The sequence below is a fragment of the Ammospiza nelsoni genome, chromosome 1, assembly GCF_027579445.1.
Source record: "Ammospiza nelsoni isolate bAmmNel1 chromosome 1, bAmmNel1.pri, whole genome shotgun sequence".
Taxonomy (NCBI): domain Eukaryota; kingdom Metazoa; phylum Chordata; class Aves; order Passeriformes; family Passerellidae; genus Ammospiza; species Ammospiza nelsoni.
The window spans coordinates 47755919-47781421 of NC_080633.1; the positions used below are offsets into that span (position 1 = coordinate 47755919).

General features: G+C 37.0%; 1 protein-coding gene across 3 annotated transcripts in view; it reads left to right on the forward strand.

Annotated features, from left to right (window-relative positions):
- The window catches only part of SEPTIN7 (septin 7), a 78352-nt gene that overhangs the window by 49830 nt on the left and 3019 nt on the right, over positions 1 to 25503 (forward strand). For 2 of the 3 annotated variants that reach the window (XM_059465873.1, XM_059465881.1), the window contains exons 3-12: positions 1750 to 1856; positions 7789 to 7889; positions 8490 to 8624; positions 11545 to 11662; positions 13297 to 13389; positions 14613 to 14709; positions 16752 to 16803; positions 17716 to 17841; positions 21874 to 21894; positions 24164 to 24299. In XM_059465873.1, the coding sequence (XP_059321856.1) occupies positions 1750 to 1856; positions 7789 to 7889; positions 8490 to 8624; positions 11545 to 11662; positions 13297 to 13389; positions 14613 to 14709; positions 16752 to 16803; positions 17716 to 17841; positions 21874 to 21894; positions 24164 to 24299 (986 nt within the window). The remainder of the gene's footprint in view (positions 1 to 1749; positions 1857 to 7788; positions 7890 to 8489; positions 8625 to 11544; positions 11663 to 13296; positions 13390 to 14612; positions 14710 to 16751; positions 16804 to 17715; positions 17842 to 21873; positions 21895 to 24163; positions 24300 to 25503) is intronic. The other variant, XM_059465890.1, reaches the window with a different exon arrangement.

The window sequence follows — 25503 nt, forward strand, 5'->3', positions numbered from 1 at the left end:
CCAGGATGTATCTATGAGAATGGGAAGTTGGGCATTTCAGAAGCTTCTTTCTGTTGCAGAATTGGTGGGGAGGCCCCTCGGCTGCAGCTGTCCCTGCCCTTTAAGTCTTGCAGATACAGAGCAGCAAACGGGTGTCTTTTATAACCAGGCTTGGAGGCAGAGTTCATAGGTGTCTCATGCATCTGACCACGGAAAAAGGCAAAATGTGCAGGGCAGTGATGAAATCTTGTCAGCAGGCATGTCCCTGCTGGCTTGCCTAAACTTGTCCTGGTGGGATTAGTGTTCATTGCTCTTTTGACACCCATACCTGGAGTACCTATCTCCCTTTCCATCAGCCTGGCCGTGGGCAGCCGCTGCTCTGTCGCAGCACGGCTTAGCTCGTCTGTCCGAGAGGGTGGGGTTTGAGGAGCAGGCGCTGCTGAGAGCGCAGACAGCCGGCAGGAGCTCTGCTTGCAGCGTCTCATCAGCTGCTAATCCCTTTACAGGGTAGCTAATGAGATCCTCTGCTCCGTGCTGCAGACACTCTGTGCTGCACCGCGGTAATCGAGATGGCTGCTGTGTGTGAGCCAGCTCCTGTAGGAAACCCAGATACCCATTACAGGGGAGACAGCTCCTGACTGCTCCCTGTTACAGAACTCTCTTGCATTAACCCAGGACACTTACCTCAAGACAGGGTTGGAGGTTTTCTCAGTTCAGTCTCTAAATCAGCACAATGTTGTTTGGGGCTGGAGTGATTAGTCCTTTAGCTAAGTATTACTTTTCAATTATGGGCCCAGTTCAGCTAATTTTCCCCCTCCCCTTTACTGTAGTGAAAGTACATGGTTTACCCTCAAATTTGTTAGCTTGAAAGCAAATTTCTCTGTGACTGTTTCTGTTTAGGTCAATGAACTGACAGACTGCATATGAAATTTAAACAGAAAAAACCCATTTTTTTATACCTTTCTCATTAGCTCTAATGCCATTGTGAATTGTTGAGTTGAAGCAGTTTCTTAACAAAAAAAAAAAAACCTAAACAAAAGACTTTTCTTTTAGAATACTAAATAGTTGATCTGAAATTCCTGCCCTTGTCTCTGTAGAGCTGTAAATAGAGGATAACCTTTGCTGTGGTGTCCTTAGCTGTATTTGCTTGGATTGTCATGGCAGTTCATTGTTTAGCAAGGCTGATTTACTGTTGGTCATGAAGAAATTATCAAAAAAGGCCTAATAAAATCCAGCCCCCTTCTGTACCCCAACAACAACAAAATTTCCAGGCAAACCATGTAGTTTGAAACTTCATTTTATCTCTTGTGGCTTTAATAGTTATAGCCAGCTAATCTCAGTCTTTCTCCCTCCACCCCTACTCCCACCCTCACCCTGATAATAAAGACTCTCAAATAAATAATATTTGAAATAAAGGAGACAACTTAATCTGCTTTGGCATTATGATGAGTTATACCAGGAAGATAGCTTGTGTATAAAATTCAATGTAATATCATCTCTGTATCTTGTAATGGGAGAAATGGACAAAAGTGCTCAATGCACTTAATTCTTAATATGATCAGAAAAATTAATGTCTATAGAGCCCAACAGTGGCAGTTGGATTTGAAAGGTTTCCCTTGAAATTGGAAAATATTATAGATTCTCAAGGTCTTAAGAGTGCAGTGCATGTTTTCAGGTACTATGTTTAAAGAGCGTTTGAAATGTGGATCTAAATGTTTATATTTGACATTATACTCCTGGTTTTACTGAAACTGTTCTGTTTTCTTCTAGGTGAATCTGGACTGGGAAAATCAACATTAATCAACTCATTATTCTTAACAGAATTGTATTCCCCAGAGTATCCAGGTCCTTCACACAGAATTAAAAAGACTGTACAGGTATGTCTGGGGGAAAAATGGTACAGCCTGAATATTTTAACTTTCAATTTAGTAATGTAAGGTGATATAAGTTGTCACACTAGCACCTGAGTTTCAAGATACATTTAGTCGTTATATGAACCACTAAGAAATATTCAGTGTCTCTGAACAGCAAAAATTTCAGGTTCTCAAATCTGTAGCCTGTAGAAATGTGGGAGCCCTGAAGTGTTTTGTGTTTTGCCTGTAGATTAAAATGCACATATATGTGCAGAACTCTTTGAAAATGTATGTTTTATTATCAATTAAAATAGTGAGGAAATCTGTAGAAACACACAGATCTGCAGTAAAACCTGACTGTTAAAGACAGGCTTTTAGAGACCAAATGGTAAATGATTTGACAGAAGGGCGGCGACCTGGGTATAAAAGTATCTGTGAGTCTTGTGCAGACTGTATCTTTAGTGGCATAATGGTACCTTGTTTGTTTACCTGTTACAAGTTGTTACTGTAAAACATCAGGGACTAGTGCGAACCTACCTGACTTTAAGCACTAGACCTAGGCAAGTGCATGATCCACATAAAATATTAAGCCAAAGACTGGAAAACTGAAGCTGATCCATTTTTTTTTTTGTGTAATAACTTGTTACTTGCTACTTTCCCTTAAGAAAAGGAGCATGTTTTCTGTCTTATAAAAAGATTACTAAAAATGACAGCTACCTAATGCTAAGAAGTAATGCTATGGGTAGTTTAGGAATTATTGTGTTTGTGAGGTACTTTCTGCCTCCACAGCTGAGCAGCTGAGTAAGGATGAATGAGCTCTGCTCACCTCTCTTGATGTGCACTTGCCTAAGACTTTGGTGAAGATAGCTTGTGATAATCTGACTTTCTTCAGGTGAGGGCCATAGGTGCTCACCATTGCTGCTGTTGTCCAGCAGAGTTCCTCCAGCTGCAAAATTCAACTGTGGCTGAAGGGACTGGGCAATTGTAGAGTTGTCATAAAGCGATTAAGCCCTTTGTTGTGTTAGGAGGGTATGCAAGGTGCTAAACAGAAGCTGTAAAATAGAGTGCTTTTTTACGGATTGGAATCAAGTAATTAGGCTCCAGTGTCATGAACCACTGTCCTTATTGCTCTGTGAGACCTCAGGGGTTTTTTTGTTTGGGGTTTTGGGTAAGACATTTTAAAATCCAGTATCAGAACACAGAATCATTACCACAGTAGAAGGAAAAAGTTAGTTATTATGTCCATATTGAGACGTTTAAATTGCATTGCTTGTCAGTTAGCTCAACATTAAAGCTTGAATACTATTACAAAATTAATTCATTGCAGAATATAATTTTTGTCTTATTTGAGAAAAGCTTTTGAACATCCAGGGTTTGATTAACAATATATTAATAGTTTCTTAGCTTTGTTCATATCTGTTATGCTGCTTTATCAGTTTAATGTAAAACCATAGTGACTGACAGAATGGACTTCAAAGCTTGTTATGAGGGGCATCAGACCATTATTTGAATAAGGTCTTGAAACAGCTTACTTGTTTCAAAGAGATGTTAAGTGGGATGGAAGAGGTGTGCAGAGAGTTAAACTCTCATATAACGTACTTATTACTGAGCCAATCAGAGACTGCTGGAAAACTGAATAGATGGGTGACTTTTTTATTGGAAGAGAGATGTAGCATGATTTCATTACTGATGATTACATCTTAGGTTAGCAGAAGCTAAACCAATTCAGGTTATATTCATTGAATTTTAGTTTAAATAACTGTGGGATGGATTCCCTGTCATTGGAAGATTTTTGGTTTTTTCAGATGGGAAAAATCTTTGGAAGAATTTGTACTTAAGCTAACAAAAAAAGCCAAACCAAGACATCTTCCAGAGAACTCACTCCCCCCCTAGTTAAAGATGCATCAGTGTAAGAAAAAATACGAAAATCTGTGTGGAATTTCTGGAATTTGAGTTAAGTACTTTCATCTGTTAGGGGGCAGGATTAGATGATCTGTTGTTCATTCTGACCATCGAGATGGTTTGATTTGTATTGATTTACTGGTTTAAGTAAAAGAAACATACTTTCCAGAAAGCCTCACTTGATGATTTTTTTTTTGTATGTAAAGCTGGAGAGGGGAAGAAAAGGGTTTGAACAGAGCTCAGGCTGAAAAGTCATTGCATTTTCTTCTTACTTCCACTATGTGGGCTAAAGCTTGCCAAAGCTTTCTTGAGGGTAAGAGCTTGCCAAAGCTATTTTCAGTAGTGAATTGGAGTCTGACATGACTTAGAAAATAATATGGTGGGAATGAAACCGATTTAAAGACTGTCTTCCCCTCCATAAATTAATATTTTGGCTTCATCTAATAAGTACTTTTTTTTTTTAATATACTTACAGTGCAGCTTTGCTTTCAGTTTCTTGGAATGAATGAAAAGTCAGTGTAGCATTTTAAGAAAGAAAGTGAAACTATCTTATTTCATTGTCAGTGTAAGTGAGGATAAAATTGTTTCCCCCCACAAGCTTGAAAATCGTGTGTGGTAGCAGTGTCTATGATGTGGAGGTGTTTCCTGTCAAATATTAAAGAATAAGCAGTGGGAGTTGCTGTTTGGATCCACTGGATTTGTACTCTGCCAGCGAAAACCTTTTTAAGTTGAGGACTGATAAAAGGGTTTTGTAGGGTAGGGATGAGAGAAACCACCTCACTTGAGCGTCCTCAGATCTTGGTTGTAATAATCATCTGTTGTTATATGGTGGGAACAACTTACTGATCAAGAATTGTGTATGAGGCTCTCACATAGATAAACACAAACTGTGGTTTGGGCTTTTGCAGTTTGGAGTTGTTGGCAGCTCCTTTGCATTAATCTCATAGAAAATGCAGAAAAACTGTTAAGAGTAAGTGATTTGGTGTCAGATGAATTCAAAGGAAACACACTGAGAAATGAGAGGGTATTAAATGTGTTTTCTCTGATCATTATCTGACTGCTTTAACTGCAGGATGGCAAAGGCATGTTTCATCCAATAAAAAGTAATCAAGCTGTAACAAGCACCAAGTGATGAACGCTGTGTAGTAGCTGCCAAGGAGACCCGTGTGACCCAGCTGACTGGAGTGCATGGGAAAATGTCTCTTTGGAGGAGACTTTTCTTTAAAAGTCTTAAATTCCAAGACTTGAACTAATGTTTTCCATGAATCCCTTGGGAATACTTGTAAATCAGATGATGGGATGCAGTTGGATGCTTAACTGTGAATGACACTAGTTTACAGTGATTTTCTGGATCTTTTCCAGATGTTGCTGCTTTCTTTGACTTTGACCATGTACGGACACATCCATTTAGGTTAGAAAAATGCAGCTTTGCAGAGGCTTTGTGGCAGGGTCTTCGTCTACTGTTTCCTACCAGTAGAATCTACTGCTTACAATATATCCTGGATGTGGTTTGATTGTCCACAGCACAAGCACAGGACTTTTAATTCATCAGCTAATGTCTCTTGTTCTGTAGGTTTGTGAAAATCCTGCTCTGATAGCGAGATACCTACATGAATTTATGAAAAGTAAGAAAAAAATTTAAATCCTCACAACCCAGTAATGTATTAGCACTGTCTGCAGAGATTCAGTTGCTGCAGACCATTTGTCAGAAGGTGACTTCACAAATTCAGCCGCACTTAGATTTTACAAGCATGCAGAATCAGGGAAAATGCTTGGCGTGACATTTCTGAGATCTCCTGACCTTTCTTTTCCTTTGTTATGAACATATGTTCAAGATAATGTTTTATTAATTGCTTCTTTTGTAAAAGCATTCCACTGTGAGCCCATAATAATTTAATGGTTCTTGCTGGGAATTTTTGTGCTGGAGAATAAAGCTGATACCTTGTAGCTCTTGGCAAGAGTGCATCTCTTAACATTATCATCTCTAGTATTTTGCAAGTGTTGTGGATTTTGTATACTTGCAGAGAGCTTGGTAATAGGAGGGCTGTGTGGTTACTATATGCAAGATAGCCAAAAGAATGCAAGGAATCAGAAGTTAATCTCTTGTGTGCCAAAGCTTGAGAGTAGTAAACTCTTGGCTGAGTTGACTATGGCAGGGGATTACTGTCTCGAGTTCTGGTATCAATTGAGTACAATAAAATTTTCTTGATAGAACTCTAGAGGATGGAGGAAATACACTCACCGTAGTTAAAATGTACGTTTCTAAAGCAGTGCATGTATTCCTAGGTTCTCATGGCTTTCAGCTGCATGCTCTTGGAAGGATGAGAGTTGTATAGTTTGTCAAAGAGTAACTTGGTGGTGGCATAGGCTGGTGTGTGTACTGTTTTGTTTGGTTGGTTTTAATTCCTGGTTTTTGTTTTTTTTTTACACCTTCCTAACCTTGTAGTAAGGCCTGTTCATGTTGGAGTTGAATTGGGTGGTCTTGAAGTCCAGCCCAACCTGGATACTTCTCTGACCAGTATCCTGGTAGCCATTAACTGTTTGAGAACTAGCAGCGAAAGGGACTGATCCAACTTGGGTAGGATCCCTACTGATGAGTAGGTAAAAACAGCATCCTGCATACTCAGAGATGAAATAGGAAGCTTTCTTTGCAGGTAGTTACTGTTTTTTGTGATTCTGGATATTCTCTTCTGAATTGGAATCAGTGTTACACTTGTGCAAGAGGGATTTAGTTTGACTTTGTGCAGTGGTAGTTTATCTTGTGGGTTTACAGCGTGTCACATAAGCAGTGACTGCAGAGCATTTGCAATAATGTTCAGGTGTGGCTGTGGGAGTCTTGGGAGTCTGCTTCACTTGCATAACAATCAGAGATGTGCAAGAGCTTACGAAGCATTAATATGATATTTCTCAAATCTTGAACTGGTCAAGAGACCATCCAGATAGGGTTTATTATAAATAGAACTTTGTTTTCTCTCCCCAGTTAGGGTTTGTGAGGCTTAAGGAATGTTAAGCAATGAGCAACAAGATGGCATTACCTTGAGTTTTCCAGCTCTCATGTGTTTCTGGATAAATGGCTTACATGGCTGATTTCTTGAATCATATCTAGAAAATGGTGTGATTTAATAGGAATTGTTTTAATATCAGGGGGAAAAAAATGATGATTAAATGTTTGAGAAATTGGAAAGAAGCCAACATTTCATACTGCTATGCATCTCACTGATAGTACAGTGGTGTACAGCACTTTCTCAGATGGACTGACATTGGCAATATCAATAATTACTGAAATATTAGTAGGGAGAAGAGGGTAGCAGTCCATGTGCTGCTTAGCCTCGTTCTTCTCTGTCATGACATGCCTAATCTGTTGGGTGACGTTCAGTGCAAGCTGCCTGAGCTGTGCTGTGGGTGGGTGGTCACAACTGGAGGCATGAACTCCCACACCCCGATCTTGCATCATTCCTTGTGCTGATGCAGTTGCCTTCTGAGGAGGGTTTCCATCAGTGGCTTGAGCTAACAGGAACCCAATGCATTACAGTCACATGAGGTCTAGCTCAGCAGATTGCAGCCAGATTGTATTACTTTCCAGTATAATTCTGTAGGTAATAGGAAACCATCACTTTGAGATGGTTCCCAGCCATTATGCTAGCTGAAAAATAAATGTATTCTTAAAAATACATTAACAGGACTAGAAGTGTCTAAGGTGCTTGTGTGGAAGATTAGTTTTGAAAAGTGTCATTTTCTTTGAAAACTTTATCAAATTTAATGCCTGGTTAAGGTTTTTCCTGTTTATCAGGAATTTAAGTATTAAGATATCCCGTATACTTAGAGAATTCTTTTATCACTGACTTTATTTAAATAATGATCTTTTTCTTTTAAAAAATATTCATTATTGTAAAATTATTGGGATTTTATAAGCAGAACACCGACACAGCATACCTCTGAAGCAGAAAAGTTAGCAATTCTTTGTCAGGCTTCTTATTCATTGAATGCTTTTCCCAGTGTTTAAGATAGTTGACTAAACTGCTAAAAATTTAATCTTACTGTATTCATTTTACAGGTTGAGCAGTCAAAAGTTTTAATCAAAGAAGGTGGTGTTCAGTTACTACTTACAATAGTTGACACACCAGGATTTGGAGATGCTGTGGATAATAGTAATTGGTAAGGCATTCTTTGTATGTTCTCCCATGATAATTCTGCATTGCATTTTGTGTGTGTAAGAATACCTTGTGACATATTTTAAAATGCAGGTTTCAGTATTCAGTTAAAATACTAACACTTCTAAACTTTTCATTTAGCTGAAAACTTCTAACTACTGTAATTCCAAGTGCCTTTATAACTTGACTGAAGTGCAGTCAGCCTTTCCCCTTAAACTGAATGGTGCATTTGGCTCTTTATCCACACATGCAGTGTGCAGAACCACCTTCTGTGCTGTCACAAGATGTGATCAGTGAAGCATATTCCTTTAGCTACAGTTCTTAAGTATTCTCTTTTTATGCTTTTACAATGAAGGTGATTGTGTTTGAAAGGTTTTTTTCAGTGGACTCACACATTGTATCTTCAGAACTATGTAACTCAATTTTAGGTTGAAGAGTTGATCAGTTGCAGTGTTGAAGTACCTTAATTAAAAAAAAGCAAATGAAAAGCAAAAAAACCCACCCCAAGCTGTGGAGAAATTGTGAACATCTATTTCTTAGCAAAAAGAGGTTTCTTTATGTGAGTAATGTAACTTACGGGTTTTTATTCATGTAATCTCTGCAGCTGGCAGCCAGTTATTGACTACATTGACAGTAAATTTGAGGACTACCTGAATGCAGAATCTCGAGTGAACAGACGCCAGATGCCAGATAATAGAGTGCAGTGTTGTTTATACTTCATTGCTCCTTCAGGACATGGGTTTGTATTAGTGTATTTTATGTTTTCATTCTCTTATCTCAGATAAAAATTTGTCAATCTGAGTTCTAAATCGAACTTTCTCAATGGCCTGCAGATCATGCTTAATTTCAAAGATGAGTTTACTTTGGCTTGTCAAACATTAGCAAGCCAAACACCAGACAGTACAATTGCACATTAATTGCATAACAAGAGAGATAGAATTCTAGCAATGAAAAATATAAAGATGTTCACAGGTGCTAGGTCTGTTTGTGATCTGTATGTCCTTAGATCACATTAGGAGAAAGTGGTTCACATGTCAAGCAAAAGGATTTTTCCTTTCCATTCTTCCTCCCTCCCATTAGTGTAAATTGAAGATGGAAAGTTTCATGCCTCCTTGTAAGCACACCAATAATTCACTTGGTGTGTAGTATTTTGTCTAGTGGCACTTCCAGTATAGGCATTGCAGATTATTTTTCAGTTATAATGTGATCTTCCACCCCTGCACAGTTTTTACTAGATCAGACTTCTATCTAGTGGTAGACAGGGAGAATTGCATTTCCAGAGTGTATTAGGTACAGATTAACTATCTGAAACTGGTTGTTTATCTTTTTATCATGGTATCATTATTAAATTTGTCAGACTCTTGAGTTACACCTTCAAAACCAGAAGGAGGCGAAGATAAGTTTAAGCCTATTCTATTGTGTTGGTCAAAAGTAGTAAAACTTGTTGAAGGGAGTGATGAAGGAATTTAAAGAGTATTCCTCAGGCAGTAAAAACTGCCAGCTATTATACTTAGCTTCTGTAGCTAGCACTGGAATGGGTCTAATAATTTTGAACTGTACAGATACTTCCAAATATGGAAAGAAATGCCAGAGGGTGGAGGTTTTTTTAGGTAGACTTGCCTTTATTAAGTATTTTGTTGTTGTTCAACAGGCATGTTTGTAATGCCAGTTTTGCTCAACATGCATGTCAGTTTTAAATGCAAACACTTGAATTCTTGACATGCTGTTTTAGTAGTGTGCAAAATCCAAAATGTAATTTAAATAACAAGAAGATGATCCCTTGTGTTAGTCAGTTATTTCTGAGCTAATTTTCACATTCTTCAAAACGCATGTCTTCCCTGCACACCCCCATGTCTGTTAGCACTTCCTAAATCAGTGGGAGGTACAAGTTGTTCTTAAGCAAAAAGAAAAGTAATGTTTCCAATGGATTAAAATTTAGTCACTAAATTTGTGAGGCTAAAAACTGTAAAATTATATTCCTTGTACAGGTATTTAATGTTATTTTTAGGGGAGAAGAAGGTGTACAATTATGCTAGGTTTTCATACTATTTTTCAGTTCCTGGAATAAATGCTTAAAATTGTCATCTCAGTAAGGAAGTTAATGAAGAAAATTGGTGCTGCTTTTAGCATTCGTTTCCTCTTTTAAGATGCTGCCCTCTCTGAAAGGACAGAGCTCACTTCCTACCTGGTTTTTGTGGTGATGCAGTCTTTACTCCTGTTCCCTCTGCAGACAGCAGCACATCTAACCCACCAAGTAGTGTCCTCTTTACTCTTAATGCATGATTATATTTATGTTGAATTTAAGCGTTTGTGGGTGAGCTTGCTTCTGCTTGTCATTTTAATACAGCTGTAAAAACCTGCTTTAGAAATTTAGAAATTATAAAAAACAACAGTTAAAGTCCTATTTAATACATCCCACCATTTTAGCTAGTATTCCCATAAACACCTAAAATGATTGAATTGGTTTCTGTGGAAACAGGGGGAGAGAGTGGAGGGGCTGGAGGAGCCTTCCAGGTAAGTGAATGGGATGATGACAGAATTCACAATCTTTCTGCAATTTTGGAATCTTTATATAAAGCTTTCCTGCTTCAGTCTCCTCTGTAAACACTGAAGTCCTTAGTTCAGCAGACCTCTTGAACAACTGTGCTTTGGCAGCTGCTCTTCAACCCAGTGTTGCTGCCCTAGGTAGCTTTTTGAAGCAAGTAGGAGGAAAGCATATTAAGGTGAATGGATAACCAAAAGAGTGCTTATAATGTAGATGTGCTTTAATGTTAGCTATTTAATGGGCACATGTTGAGAACTGGTGAAATCAGTGACAGGTAGAAAATGTAAAAATGAAGCTAAATATGCGTTCTTGAACATTTTCTTCATTCTTTTTTTATGTATGGTTTTCAGAAATTTCAGTACCAAATTAATCTGGTTTTAATGTTCCTAATACTAATTTTTTTAGGATGAAAAATAATCTTGTTAAATCCTCTAAGTGAATCCTTTAAGCCTGACTAAACTTGCTGTCATTAATGCATCAAAACCTCTCTAGTTTTACTTCAGGAAACAGGAAATACTGACCACTTTGATCCACATAGACGGTGAATATACAACCACACTGCCACCCTATACCCATATGATGGTTTAGTTTTTATCACTGTCATCCACTTTCATAACTGTCTTTTTGTTTTACATACCAGTTTAGAGGTGAGATATTTCTAATTCGTTTGTACATAGGCCACAGGGGTTAAATAAAAAGTCTCCTAGCCCACTCTCAAGAGGAAGTATATGGAGACTTTCAGAACCTGCAACTCTGTGTGAACAGAGCATAATTCACAACTGTGAGCTCTTATCAGTCAGGCTTTAAGTGGGATTATCTTCCAGCTAATAACACAAACTTTACTACCTTCATAGAGTTCTTACATCTTGCTTAAATGAGTGTACTTTCAGCTAGCAGAAGACTTATGACAGCTAGTAATACTAACTTACCACTTATTGCTCTTGTATTATATAATTTAGGGGATTTGCTGTAATAATTGCAGGTAACCTTTTCATTTTCAGTCATCTGTCACTCATAGTTCAGTGTCTTAAGAGTAGTTGTCAGGACGAATCTCATCATTTGTACAGTCTTGTTTAATTAATGTAAATTGCAAAGCTCTAATGCTGTATTTCAGACTTAAGCCTTTGGATATAGAGTTTATGAAGCGCCTGCATGAAAAAGTGAATATTATTCCACTTATTGCCAAAGCAGACACACTTACACCCGAGGAATGCCAACAATTTAAAAAACAGGTGAGTTGAAAAATTAATATTTACAACATAGGATAATTTAGTAAGTTGGTCCCTATGGAAATGGTGAGATTTAACTTACATGCAGAGTTTAAACCCTGAAGCAATAACTTGAGACAGCAAAGCTAAGTAATTTATATCTCTAGATTTAATTATAATTCTTGGTGAAATAATCTTGTTTCTGTCCTCAGGGGAAAAGGTTTCAAGTATAGTATGTTTCTTGGCAAGTAAAATAATTCACTGCTGAGATAAAAATCAGTAAGGGAGGAAAGAAGCTTTCAGGATTTAGGTGCCTGACAGAAGTGTGTTAAAAAAAATAAGGTATTCAACACTGTGTGCACCACTTCTATGTTGATGCACCGTAATTATTAAAGATACCTCAGGTATTATATGAGAATCAGTAAACTCGTTTACTCTTGGGTGTGGTAATGCATTTTAAAGATGTTGAGATAATTCTAGCATTGATACAACTGATACTATGTCTTTGTATTTGTAGAATGTATTTGCTGTGAGTGTCTACAAGTGGTTTATGTTTTATTTTCAGCTACATTATCAGAGTAGAACAGTTAAGCTTTGTAGTATTGTATGAAGAGGACAAGGAGGAGCCAGAACAAGACAAGACATAAAGTTTTTTTTTTATTGAACTCTGTCCAGTCCCAGTTTAGAAGAACAGAGTTCTAAAAAGGTGGCATTAAGAGGTGTTGTGTGTGAAACTCTTGATTTAAATAGACAAGATTAAAAATTAGATGACAGAAAGGAAAAAATGGTAGATTTCTAAATATATAAGTAGCTTTATGAATGAGTGGATGTTAAACAGGGGGGACTTTCCCAAACCAAACTATGAAAATAAGTCCTTGCATGATTTGGAAACTTAACTTCTCCTAAGGCTGCAAACCCATGAGCCAGAAATATTCCCCAGGGCTCTGCAGTGCAGCTGTCAGCTAAGTGGTCTAATATTTTTCCATCCTAAAATTCTGCAAAACTAATCAGCTTGTTTTTAAAAATATCCTTCAGACAAATATAGCTTCAAAACAGGACAGTCACTTTATTATTGCTTGTGAATGTTTTTCAACAGTACTAACTGCTAGAGTTAGTCCATCAGTCACAAGCTCTATTAAAATAGGCAGGTGATCCTGCTTCAAGCAAGTGCTGCTCAGGTATGATGGAAACAGAAAAGAATAGGAGTGACAGCAGTAGCTGTTGTGGGAACTCAAAGGGATAAAGTGTGCCTGCAATTATCTATTCAAGTATCTGGTTTTTAAAGAACCCAATTGCAAAACTAGTCTGAAAGTTTGTTGTATTAGGTTTTGCACCTAACTCTATGTAGACAGAATTTCCTTTAGAGTAAACCTCTTATTTGTCCTGTTGTAGAAAACTGATATTAATTTTTGCTGTCTTGTGTTAGTGGATAATATTTTGGTAGCTGGGAGCTCTAGCTCTGATTGTGTCTTCTCTTGGCTAAGGAGAGATGATAACACTATTAACCTGAGGTCACCTGAGGGTGTTAAATGTTATGTTGTAATTTAAGTCAGGGTAATCGAAAGGATTTTATGTATCTAACAAAAGGAGGAGAATCAGCAAAAAATCAGGCTGTTAGAAGTATGAAATCCTCAAAAATATAATAATTTTGTTTCTAGATAATGAAAGAAATCCAAGAACACAAAATTAAAATATATGAATTTCCAGAAACAGATGATGAAGAAGAAAATAAGATTGTTAAAAAGATTAAGGTAAACTAATTTTCTTTTGAAAAAGTGCTTATGGAGGGGCAAGGGGGGGTCGAGTTTGAAAAGCATTCTGTCATTAATGAAGAGCCCACTAAAGTGTTTAGAATATAGAAATCACATGTAAAGCTGTCCTGAGGGTCAGTGTTCCTTATCAGAAGCAATGAATGACATTATTAAGTCATCTATGTCCTTCAATAGCTAAAATTCAGAATGAGAGCACTAGATCACATGTTCATTAATGAACTCTTAAAGATCACTTTTTAAAATTCATCCTTATTTGACTTCTGTCCACCCTCCACAGCTTACCACTTTTTTTTTTGGTTCTGAGCTTTGAAGGAGGCAAGGGTTTTCTTTCAGACAGACATGTGCAGTGGCATAAAGTGTGTGCATTACAGCTAATAGCTCTCTGGCTGATTGATACACTGAAACCTTAATGGAGATAAATGACTAAAGAAAATCAAAAGGACTGTCAGGCTGTTGAAAGGCCTTTTCTTAGTTTACTCCTGTTTTCAGTTTGTTCTTTCATGTTGGAGTCCATCTTGTGTATGTTTCTTGAGCCTTGCTTCTGTTTGTTCAGTAGCTGTAACGGCTTGTAAGAGCTTTTAAATTTTTTTGTTACTGGGGAAATCTAGGATAGATAAACACGAACAGGACAAAAAATGGAAGATATTCTGGGACTAAGCCTAGAGAAGAGCAGAATAAAAGCAAAGACAAAAGTGCAAAATACTGAGCGTAGTACTCTGTCCCTTTCTGCCCCTGGAAGCTGCTCTTGGCTCCTTTGTTGCTTGTTACACTGGAGGCATTCTCAGTTCAGCTGAAAACAAGAACTTGACGTGGTTCTTTGCCAAACCTTTGAAAACTGGGTACAAGATCCAGTCAAAGTAACAGCCCTTGTAGCCAGTGGGTATATGACTTGGTAAATAATTGTGCAGTTACATAAATAGGGAATGGTTTGCCTCTTGCATAGCTTACTGAGTAACAGTAGTGTCTGTTCCTTAACTAGATTCACAGAATGCAGCAGCATAAGGAATTCAGAAGGAGTGTGTGTATATATAAGTCATTAAACTGGGCAGAGGTCAATAAACATCACTATTCTTGCACTTCTGGGTTAGCTGCATTGCAGTGTTACAGCACTGACCTAGCTTATGTTAAGTTGATACATGGGCATGCTTTCAGTATCTTTTGGCAGCAGATTTTGATTTTTAAAGTCATACTTTATCTTGTAGGACCGTTTACCTCTTGCTGTGGTAGGTAGTAATACGATCATTGAAGTCAATGGCAAGAGAGTTAGAGGAAGGCAGTACCCATGGGGTGTTGCAGAAGGTAAGGCTTTCTTGTGATTTTTTAAATCCATTTAAAACTTACTAGACATGAGTCTGTATTTGACATGTTTGAAATGCTTAATTTCAATGATCTTTGGTCTGGAAATTATTGGAATATACTATTTTGTTATTCTGACAATGTTGGAACAAGGTAAAGGTTTCAACAACATGTAACTTTGCTAGCAGATTTCTCTTGAAGCCTCAGTGAGAAATTGTAAAACCTGTATTAATTTATTGCAGGTGATGATGTGACTTAAATTACAGTTGTTTTCTAACTTTTTTACCTTAATTATCTTCATCTAAAACCTGTGTATTAAATTCTTCTTTCTAGAGCATTCACATTATAAATATTAATTTGATCAGTTCAATTGCTATAAATAAAATTTTTCCCAAAACATCTGATTCTTAAGTACTGGGATGTAGCAACAGAAAGTTACCTGGTAATGAATAGAGTACTTTGTTTAAAAATTTGTTTAAAACTTACTTTCTACTATAGAGACTTGAAGATAATTGCACGTTCTTCTGGCAGCCATTTCTTGTGCTTTAATGCTGTTCATATATTTCAAATGCCACATGGCATGACTTGCACCACACTCTGTAGTAAAACAATCACTATTAGACTGTTTTTCCATGATCATTGAGTTTTTTCCTTTGGTGTGCATGTGTTGAATAAAGCAGAATTTTTTTTCTCTCACTATTTCTGCCTTCCAAGGGCAATGGACTATAAATTGGATGCAGTGTAAAACAGACAAAAAAGCCCCAGCCAACAAGCAGTGTATGGACCAATATTTAAAAAGGAATGCTGCAGCACTTTGAAGTGCATGTCTGGCAGGAAATGAGGTTTGGCAGAAAGTAAAAACCAGCTGCATCAGAGAAGATCAAGCTTTATTTCAGGCTCTTCTGTTGGCATTTGGAGATGTGCAAAATTGTGCTGCTTTTCTTTATTTTAAAACAAATTTCTGAAAGGTTTCGTGTTCACAGTGGTATGACTTTTGGAAAGGAAGAGCTAGCCTAACTAAAAGGAGCCTCTTGGAGTGGCTTTCAGTCTGTCAGGACAGAGATGATGCTTTTTTGGGAGTATGATTTCATGTACCATCTGAGTGGAATTTACCAGTCTGTGTAAAACCATGGAATAAAATAATGCAGGAGTGCAGATACAAGAATGAACACACAAAGTGGCAATGTTCTGCATTTTTCTGTAGGATTCACTGAATTTACTTGGGCTATTTTAATTCCTTCATCTTGGTTTTTTCCCTCCTTGCCATGATAATGTCTGTCTTTACTTCAGAAGCACATTGGAAGCTGCCCTATGCCTTTCTTTCGTGTGTGCTAAGAGCTTTGTGTGTTGCCTTCTCTGTCTGCACATTTGAGAGTTCTGGGGTGTGCATTTTTCTCCAGTGTCATTTCATGATCTCTCAGGGAAATGTCACTCACAGAATCAGCCTCTTCTACTTCAGTGGGGTGATGGGCACAGTGGAATAGGTGGCATCTGTAATGACATCATAATGGCAGCTGCCAGCTCACTCTTCATCTGTAGGTTGGTGCATCAAATTCAGTACACAACCTTTGCTTCAGTAATGAAGAACTAAATCCATATTAAAATTAAAATGGAGACTTCTGCAACTTATTGGGCAGGGACAAACCGGTTGAGTCTGTCTTTTAAAGGTTTTTGGATATAGCTGGATCTAGACTGAAGTCTTCCCTTAGTGTCTGATCCTTACACAACTGTGCTGTGAGGCAGCCAAAGGATGAAACAGTTAAACTGGCAAAACTGTGCTTCTGTTGTGATCAGCAGCTTATTCTGCTGCACTGACTCAGAACAGTTTGCCAGTAAGGCTTAGGGGAGCATAGGAACTCTGCTGGTAAGACACATTATTATAGTTATGTTAATGCTTTCCTTCTGCTAACACACATGTTGTTTGAGTAAGGAAAGGCTGTGGGAGTAATTTGTTGTTGGAGTGAATGAAGACGGGTGACATTTTACCTCTGTGTAAAGCACAGATTTTGGTTGACATCTCAACAAAAGCTTACTTCTTCTTGCAGTTGAAAATGGTGAACACTGTGACTTCACAATTCTGAGGAACATGTTGATAAGGTGAGTAACTGATAGGTAACATTAAGTTTTCTGGTATATCTGAGAGATTGGAAAGTCATATATTGGAGAAAAATGAATTTGAGACAGTGAGTTCATATGAATTTCCATATTTTTTAATTGTAAACAGTTATCTTACATTTTATGATAATTTGTTTAACCACATACTTAGCAAGCAGTGGTGTTGATAGTGATTTTTTTGTGATTGCTTTTTCTGTTACTAGTTTATTCTGTTACTAGTCCAGAGGAGCCTGATTATCTCTTAGTGCTGATGTGTACGTAGTTGTAGGCATTTTCTAAAAACTTTAGCACTGAAAACTTACCTAAAACAAGACTGCCTGTGCTTTATGTTAGGTGCTGAGTCCTGTGCTCCCAGCAGTCCACTAGGTGACATCTGCTGTAAAAACTGTTAGTTTGATTCCTAAGCTTTGCTTTTCTCCTGGCTGACAATGGAAAATTATGAAAAGAAGTGAATTCTTTCAGCTTAGTCTTGACGTTAACATTTAGCTTTTGTAGAATTAAAAGATGGAAACCACGAAATTTTGGCTTGTTGTTTCTTGCCTGACATTATTTTTCCCACCTACTACAGTAGTAATATACACTTTTCTTATCTGCCTGTCAAATTACCTGCAAGTTTATCCACAGAACTCAAACTTTCCAAAGACTGGTCCTGTAAGTTAGTGTTTGGGATATTGCAAGCTTTAGATAGTTTGGTGCAAAATAACCTGATATTTCTGTGCCTCTGCTGTCTTGAGAGCTCCAGTTTAAGTGGTAGAGTAAAAATATTGTGAGAAATGGGACATTATTGGAGGGATATAATTTAATTCAAGTCAATCTGCAAAATGAACAGGGACTGATTTTTCAGGTAGTATTTTGTATTTGTGCACTAAGCTGATAAATTACACTTATTGACAGAACTCATATGCAGGACCTGAAGGATGTTACTAACAATGTACATTATGAGAACTACAGAAGCAGAAAACTGGCAGCTGTTACATACAACGGTGTTGACAACAACAAAAATAAAGGGCAGCTAACAAAGTAAGTTCCTGTTAAGGCTGAATTGCACTTTAATTTTTTTTTTTTTTTTTTTTTTTTTTGGTTGGCTGGTTTTATGAGTGTGTGGTGGTGTTTTGGGTTTCTTGGGGAGGGGTGCTGGTGGGTTTGTATGCTATAGCCTTCAGTCAGTTGTCTCTTTGCTGTGTTTGGAAAGAGACAGCCTCTTGTTTACTTGTAATTTGGGGTTTTTTCCTCTTTCACTAAGACTGACACTAGTTTCACTGAACATGCTAAATAGTAGATTCACTTTTGAAGAGAATTGTTACATTTACTCAGAGTTTTACACTGATACCGCAAAGTTCTGGTGCATTAATTTCTATTTTGGTTTACATGTTACTTGTGGAATTTTTGGTTCTTCTGCGTGAATGATCAATACTAGTGTGTCAGGGATGTTTTTGAGAAGAATGGGTTAATATTTATTTAGAAACTCTGAAAAAGCAGACCTGCTACTGTCATCTTTGAAATGCTGCTCTAGCAACTCATATGGCTGCCTATCATGGCAGGGGAATTATTGCAACATCATTATCTCTTGTGAGAAGGGAGTTGCAATGCAGTGTTTGGGGGCTTCTGTAGCTGTTTTTTCAAACTCATTTTTATTACCTGTGACAAGAAGTTACTTGCCAACCAGATGAAGTTAGTCAAAGATTTAAAAGTAGGCTCTACTGTATACTGAATTGTATAATGCTATTTGCGAATAGCTACATTCAAATATTCTGCTCTGCATGTAGTAACTGCATCAACAGTAATTAGTGATTAAATAATTATTAATTAATGGTGCTCTTATTTAGTACTATATTTAAGTACAAATTTCTCGATCAAAATAGAGGGTACTGTTCTTTTCAGCTAATGGTATGCAAAGTTACAGCTGTTCTTCCTGAAAGATCCCTGAAAATAGTTGGAAATACCTGCTATTTGCACCCATATGACAGTTACAAAGCCATTTTTTACTAAAGAAATGTCTATTCTACACTCTCTTAATGCTTTAAAAGTTGTGAGGGAATGATTTAAATGGACGTGATTTCGTTTCATCTATTGTGAGTCTGCATGAGACTTCCCTGCATGGCACTGACAAAAAATGTAATAGTTTATGACAGTTATAGCAACTCTTCAGAAGTGTACTTGCACTTAAGTAGCATTTCTAATGAGGTCAAGTCTTAAAAATACTAGTTTTCAAATATATGTGTCCATCACACTGTGGTTTCTTCTCACTGTCATGTTTCTGCCATCATCTTATTCCTGACTTGTAGCTCAAGGCTTCTGAGTGCACATAGCAAGTATGTCAGATGAAAATGTAGTAATAGGAGTGCAGAAGAGAAAATCCTGCATTTTCTCCAGGACTTCTAACTTGCTATTACTGTGCTTTTTACTGTATTATTATTTGCTATTACTATACTGAAAAGTGAAACTTTTTTCCCCCCCTCATTGTTATTTGGGATATCAAAGGAAGTTGTTTACATTTTCCTGTGTGTGTTATTAAATACTGGGGTTTCTTATATACCTTTCAAAATCTTAGTATGTTTTTCTTAGATTTTGGAAAATCTGAATTTTAGTGACAGTAGTTTTACCATTTTTGTTTTGTGTCTGCTTAGATTTGTGTTAGTCTCCACCTACAAACTCAGTCTGTTACCTCATCCATGTAAGAGGGCTGGTTATTCTGCATTCTTTAAAATAGCAACAGAGTCACTATTTAAATTTTTTTTCCCATATTGCAGACACAATAAGATGTTACTTTATACAAAAATACATCTATGAGTAGATTTTAGAACTCTTTGTGACCTTCATTCACCCCTCCACCCCACTCAGTTTCTGATAGCATTCCTGATACTTCTTTTTGAGCCAGAACTTACATACACTACCAGGGTGTGGAGTTACTTTGCTTTCTGAAGCATGCTCACTTTGCCTCTCCTGTCACTTCAGATCACTGTGCTGTCCCACCTGAATATTTCCAGGTGAATGTGCTTTCTGGAACTATTTTCTCCTCTAGAAATCTGTTGCTTGGAGCACTGCAGTACTGGAGCTCAGAGATGAATAAATACAATTGGTGCTCTTTGCTATCAGGGTTTTTTTTGTTCAAGAGAATGAGTAAATGCAGTTTGATTCAGCCATCTGAAAGATGGCAAAGTCTATTGCAAACTTAGGAAGACTATTTGAACATTTTGTAAGAGTTTGTTCCCCAGAGCACAGGGTGACTTAATAAGTAAATACATTAAATTCTTGAACATGTGCTGGTTATGAAGCAGCTGATGCTATTTTTCTGTTTTTACCTTAACCATATGTTGAGTTGCAGTTTTTTGGGTGTTTTTTTATGCTTTAACATGCATTTTTTTACTTCAGTGTGGTTTTGTAGCTTTTGGTTTTTTAATCTAGTATAGTTGAAGCAGCATAGAAGGAATCTTCCTAATAACCATGTGCCTCCTGGAAACTGAGGGGGAGGAACAGATATTAACAGTTTATCTGTGCCTCCCCTTAGGAATTTTATGCTTGCCTGCTGGGCTTTTGAAAGCAGCGTCTGTGTCTCAAATTGGGACAATATTGATTCTTGCATGGGAGACAGATCCTGTATCTCTGTGTGAGAATGGAGACGTGCTCTGATGCTGTCTGGTGGTATTACAAGCATATGGTTAAACACAGAAACACCCCCTGGCTCTGGAAACTCCTAAGCTGCTGTTTTTTGAGAGACTGGGGGGCAGACATACCAGGAGACATGCAGTGGTGCTTGTACTTTTCCAAAAGTATCTCCTGCTGGCAGCTGTTGGAGCTGTTGGACTGACCTTTTGTAGCTTTAAAACAGCTGTATTTTTATGATCCTAGCAGATCTCAGTTTTTCATGCAGCTGTTAACATATTTCTTTAGACAAAAATGCTCATGTGAAAACAAATAGAAGTATGTGCTACAAGTTTTAGTAATACTGTGCAGATTAATTGAAGCATTTTTCTGTCCAGTTAATAATCTTAACGCTGATTTGGTGAAACTTGACTGTTCTGTAAGTAACTTGTTAACTTAGGAGCAATCCAAAGCATGTATTTTCCATGGTTATGGAGGGGTTTTTTGTATTTTAGGTTTAGTCTGATTTGTCAAATTTTCAATATCATCCTAACCATTGAAAAAATTAAATGTCAAGGTAATCTTCGCATATGTAAATAACTTGTCTCTTTAAATCATGTGGTAATGGTAGTTTCACATGTGTCCTCTGTGACATGTGAGAAAATTGGCATTTGCTCTGAAATTGTGATGTTGTAATTAGAGAAATCTTTTTGATTTGCTGTATGAAGCTGCTATCTTTAGTGAATTTAAAAGTCAAATCTTATTTTTATTGCGAGTCATACTGTACCTCGTGAAGATGGGTCTTATCCAGGATAACAAAATACACACTGCTAAGCCCGACCACTTGCATCTCCTCTTGCCTGTGTTGTTGGCGGGTTCTGTGCCATGAACCTGGAGCCCGTGTGAGAGCTCGGTGGGATCAGAGCCTGTTTGCAGCCCCTGTTCCGCTGAGCCGGGCGCTGCTGCAGCATCCCGGGGCCCGGGGGGTGACGCTGCCGCCGCTGAGACCCCTGGTGGCCGTGGGAGCCGAGTGCTCTTCCCGCAGTGTCAGAACATTCCCGGCTGCTCCATACGCGGCTCTCTGCCGGCTGACAAATTCTAACCCAGGAGATAAAGCCTCCAGGTGGCATTGGTTTCCAAAAACTTGTATAGAGCAAGTGGTGCTTGGTGTCACTAAAATATTTTAAAAGCATATGTGTTGTAGGAAAACTGTTCCTGAAAGCATCTGCACATCAAACCTGCGTTAGTATTGACATGATGTAGTGATCAACTAACTGAATTTGAAATAAATATAACAAGCTTGAACTAACAATTTCTTCCTTTTAGTATGAAAAATTTGCTTTTGGGGGAGCACATAATTAGCTTTAGGAATCTAATAATATTGAATTTACTTTTTTAAATTATTGCTTTTTGGTTTTGTGGTTTTATTTAAGCATGCTAAGCTAAGCCTCTGTATTTTTTGTTTTTTAGATTTGACACAGTTGAAGGCATGTAAGTGGTGATTTAAATTTTTCCAAAAAACTTAAGACAAAAATTCTATAAGCACAAAAAGGATTTCACTGTTTGATGTTTCAAATTTAAAACAGTTTCCTGGTATCCTGCTCTTGGCATTGTTTTTTCCACTAGCAGTTGGTTTCATTTTTTTTTTCCTAAAGCTGTGCTACTGTAAATTTTAGGCATTTGTAAATGCTTACAGTGACAAATACCTCTGTAAAAACCCATCTCTTTAGAAAACTTTTGGCTAAGATTCAAGTCAAATTTGGTCAAATTTCAGAAATTAGTAGAAGTGCATAAATTATGGAATTCCCCCCATTTCTATCCATGACTGAGGCATCTTTATATAGACGCTTATAAAGAATTAGTGCAATTTTTATCCTTACCTGTAAATTTACAGTTCTTCATTGAATTGGGGATTTAGTAACTTCAGTAATTTCTGACCATGATTTTATCTCATTACCTGCTTGCAGAGATTCTACTTTGCACATATCTAGAATAATTTTTAATTTTTGCAGAATAACTTAGAGGACTGTTATTAGAGCATGTCTTCTGAAATCAGTTAAATGTTTTACATCTTTGTTTAGTGGTTTGTGGGGGTTTTTTTCCCTCTTCAGCTCTTTTTTTTTTTTGTGTGTTTGTGTCTGATTTTTTGTTTGTTTGTTTTTGTTTAAATCCTTGTATCATTTTGTCCTGAAATAGAGAGTGATGTGCTTTTACCCGTGTCACATACTTAGGACCTAATAAAACCAGTTGTGACCTATGTTGTAAAGCTCTCAGCTGTAAATGCTCACCTGTCAGTTAATCTGATCTTCTGTGCAGACTGATTTGTACCACTTTCTCAAATACAGCTTGCATGGCATCCCCATTGGATTTACTAAGTTTTCAATCAAAGGACAGTTCTGCACCCCTTTCAAGTCAAAACTGCAGCAATGATTCCTCAATATTTATTCTCCTTTGTAGATTAGTTTTTGAAGAGCAGATGCATTTGAGAGCTTTACATCTCTAGAATAAAATAGTATTGTTTTGACAGCTGCTTAGCTTCCACAAGTACTGCTACTTACCTCTTCTTTCACTTCTTTAGTATTTTTCTGCATTATTATCTCACCTGTGTTTAACCATTAATTTTTTCCTTGTAAAAGATTGCTAGCAGTTGGCCTTTTGAAGGACTAAAGTAAAAATTAAACTGAAGATGCATTTCAGCTCTGTATATTATACAGCATTTTACTCACAAGTCCAGGCATTGCAGCTATTAATTCAGATTTGGTTTAATATATAGATTAGATGTCCTCTGCTGATTGATTGTAACAATTCCAAATATAATCAGGTCTTCATTTTTGCCAACACAATAGTTAAAACTTTGTTCTTTTAAGCCTTAGATACTCAAAACTGAAATAAGAGGCCAGTGATTTGGTTTGATTGCTCCTTGTGGAACAGCAGAGTCTTAACAAAACTCTGTAGCAATCATCACTAGATCTCAATCATCCTGTTTTATTATATGTTTACAGTGAAACTTACTATTTAAAACCCATATCACCATAACATGGATAGCAGGCTTATACAGCTTTAAAAATTCAGTACAATCCAGGGAAGTATACCATAAAGTATATGGAAAAAATTAAAAATAATGTACATTATTTTTATACATTACATTTATTAATAGCTTTCTAAAGGAAAACCTTTCTACTGACACTTGAAATATTGATGTTCAGTTGCCCAGACCTTTTTTTCAAAGCTGATCTCTCTTTAAAACTATGACCAGAGCTTTCAACACAGTTGCAATGTTAAGTGTCTCTTTGGGCTCACTTGGGAACAATGAAGATTTAGAGAGAAAATAGAACTTTAGTCTGCAGTGCTTCTAATTTTCTTATTATGTCCATTATTTTTTTAATATATTTGAATTATGGGGAAGAAAAAGATGCCTGAAGATCACTTGGAAGATGCTAATTTTCTTGTTTTAACATTTTCTCTCTTTCCATGACCAGGTGGTTCTACATATAGAAAGTCAAGAGTTTCTGTTAACTTAAAAGTAGTGTAAATCAATTCTACGGGGGGAGGAAAAGATATTGTATGAAATATCTTTTTGAGTAAAGCTTATCTAAACAGTTAATATAATAATGTAAATTGAATTTAAGCTAGCAGTGCCTACAGCAGTGTGTTTATGTTACTGCTTCAGCATTTTTATCTTGCTTTTTCCAGATGTCCTAATGTAACAGACAGAGAAAAAGTTCTTACTAGCTAACTGCTTCTTCTGGATTTCTGGCAGGAGCCCATTGGCACAGATGGAGGAGGAAAGGAGGGAGCATGTAGCCAAAATGAAGAAAATGGAAATGGAAATGGAACAGGTGTTTGAGATGAAAGTCAAAGAAAAAGTGCAGAAACTGAAGGACTCTGAAGCTGAGGTAATCAAAATGTTCTAAACACCAATATAACTTGAGGCTCAACAAGTGTAGAGGTGGGACTTTTTGCCAAGACTTTGCAGCATAATTGACTCCATAGTTGGTTTATATGTGTAAAGACAGCACCGTTCTTCTTCCTCAGCTTGTTGCCTTTGCTGGAATGGTATAAATCTAAACTTAAAATGGAATTTGAATGTTCACATGTATTCTATTTTTATTTTTAGTCATAGCATGTTAAAATACTCCATAACATCCTTACCGTCTTCTTCTCCCTTTTCTTTGGAATATTTTGTGCTTATTCTTCCATGTGATTTTAAAAGTTCTTGAGACTTTTATGGCTTACATAATAAGCTAATGCAATAGTGATCATTTGTTGTGTGTATTGAAAAAGCATTTCAGGAACTGGACACAATGCCTATAGGGATCTCACCTAAATGAGAATTACGAGGCTAAGGAAGAGTCAGGGATTTGTTTTTGTCAGTGTTCTGGTACCATTTAAACAAATTTTATGGATACTTAACTCTAATTTCTGTCATCTCCAGGTGAAGTCCTCACAGTTGAAACCAGTTTTTTACAGGCTTCAAGGGGCTCTGAAAATGATCTTTTTAAGGGACTATTATAATTAGAAGTTTTACTTAAAACTTCTGAAATAAAAGTAAAAAATTAAGTAATTTTTAACGTTTTGGGAAAACAGTTTCTCACAAGAAGCCTAATAGAGAAGTTCAGAACTGTCAAAGTTCCTTAAGAAAGTTCGTCTCCAAATTTGAGGAAAAATGAGGAAACTTGGAAGAGTAGTTGAAATGCTTGGCAGCCTAGGCTCTGTAAGGTGCCAAGGCATACTGGATCAAATGGAAAAAAATTAATCTAGATTTTTTTTTTTTTTTTGAGAACTGAATAGACAAGGATATGAATAGTAAGCTATGCCAGTCAGTAGTTTGAGGATTTTAAAGCTATATGCTCTATCTGGATCATGGTTTTTGTAGCCACTTGATTTATCCTTTTTTCAATTTCTGTCTTGAATCTTTTTGAACCCTTTAATACTTCTGGTGTCCACATTTTCCTTGTTATGTGAAATACAGAAATACTTCTGGTTTTCATATACTATCTCATGACTTTTTGACTGTATCCTGTGATACCAGTTTTTTATGTTCATTGCAATTAATTCTTCTTTTTTCTTCACCATTCATGGCTTTGTAAGCTTCTGTTG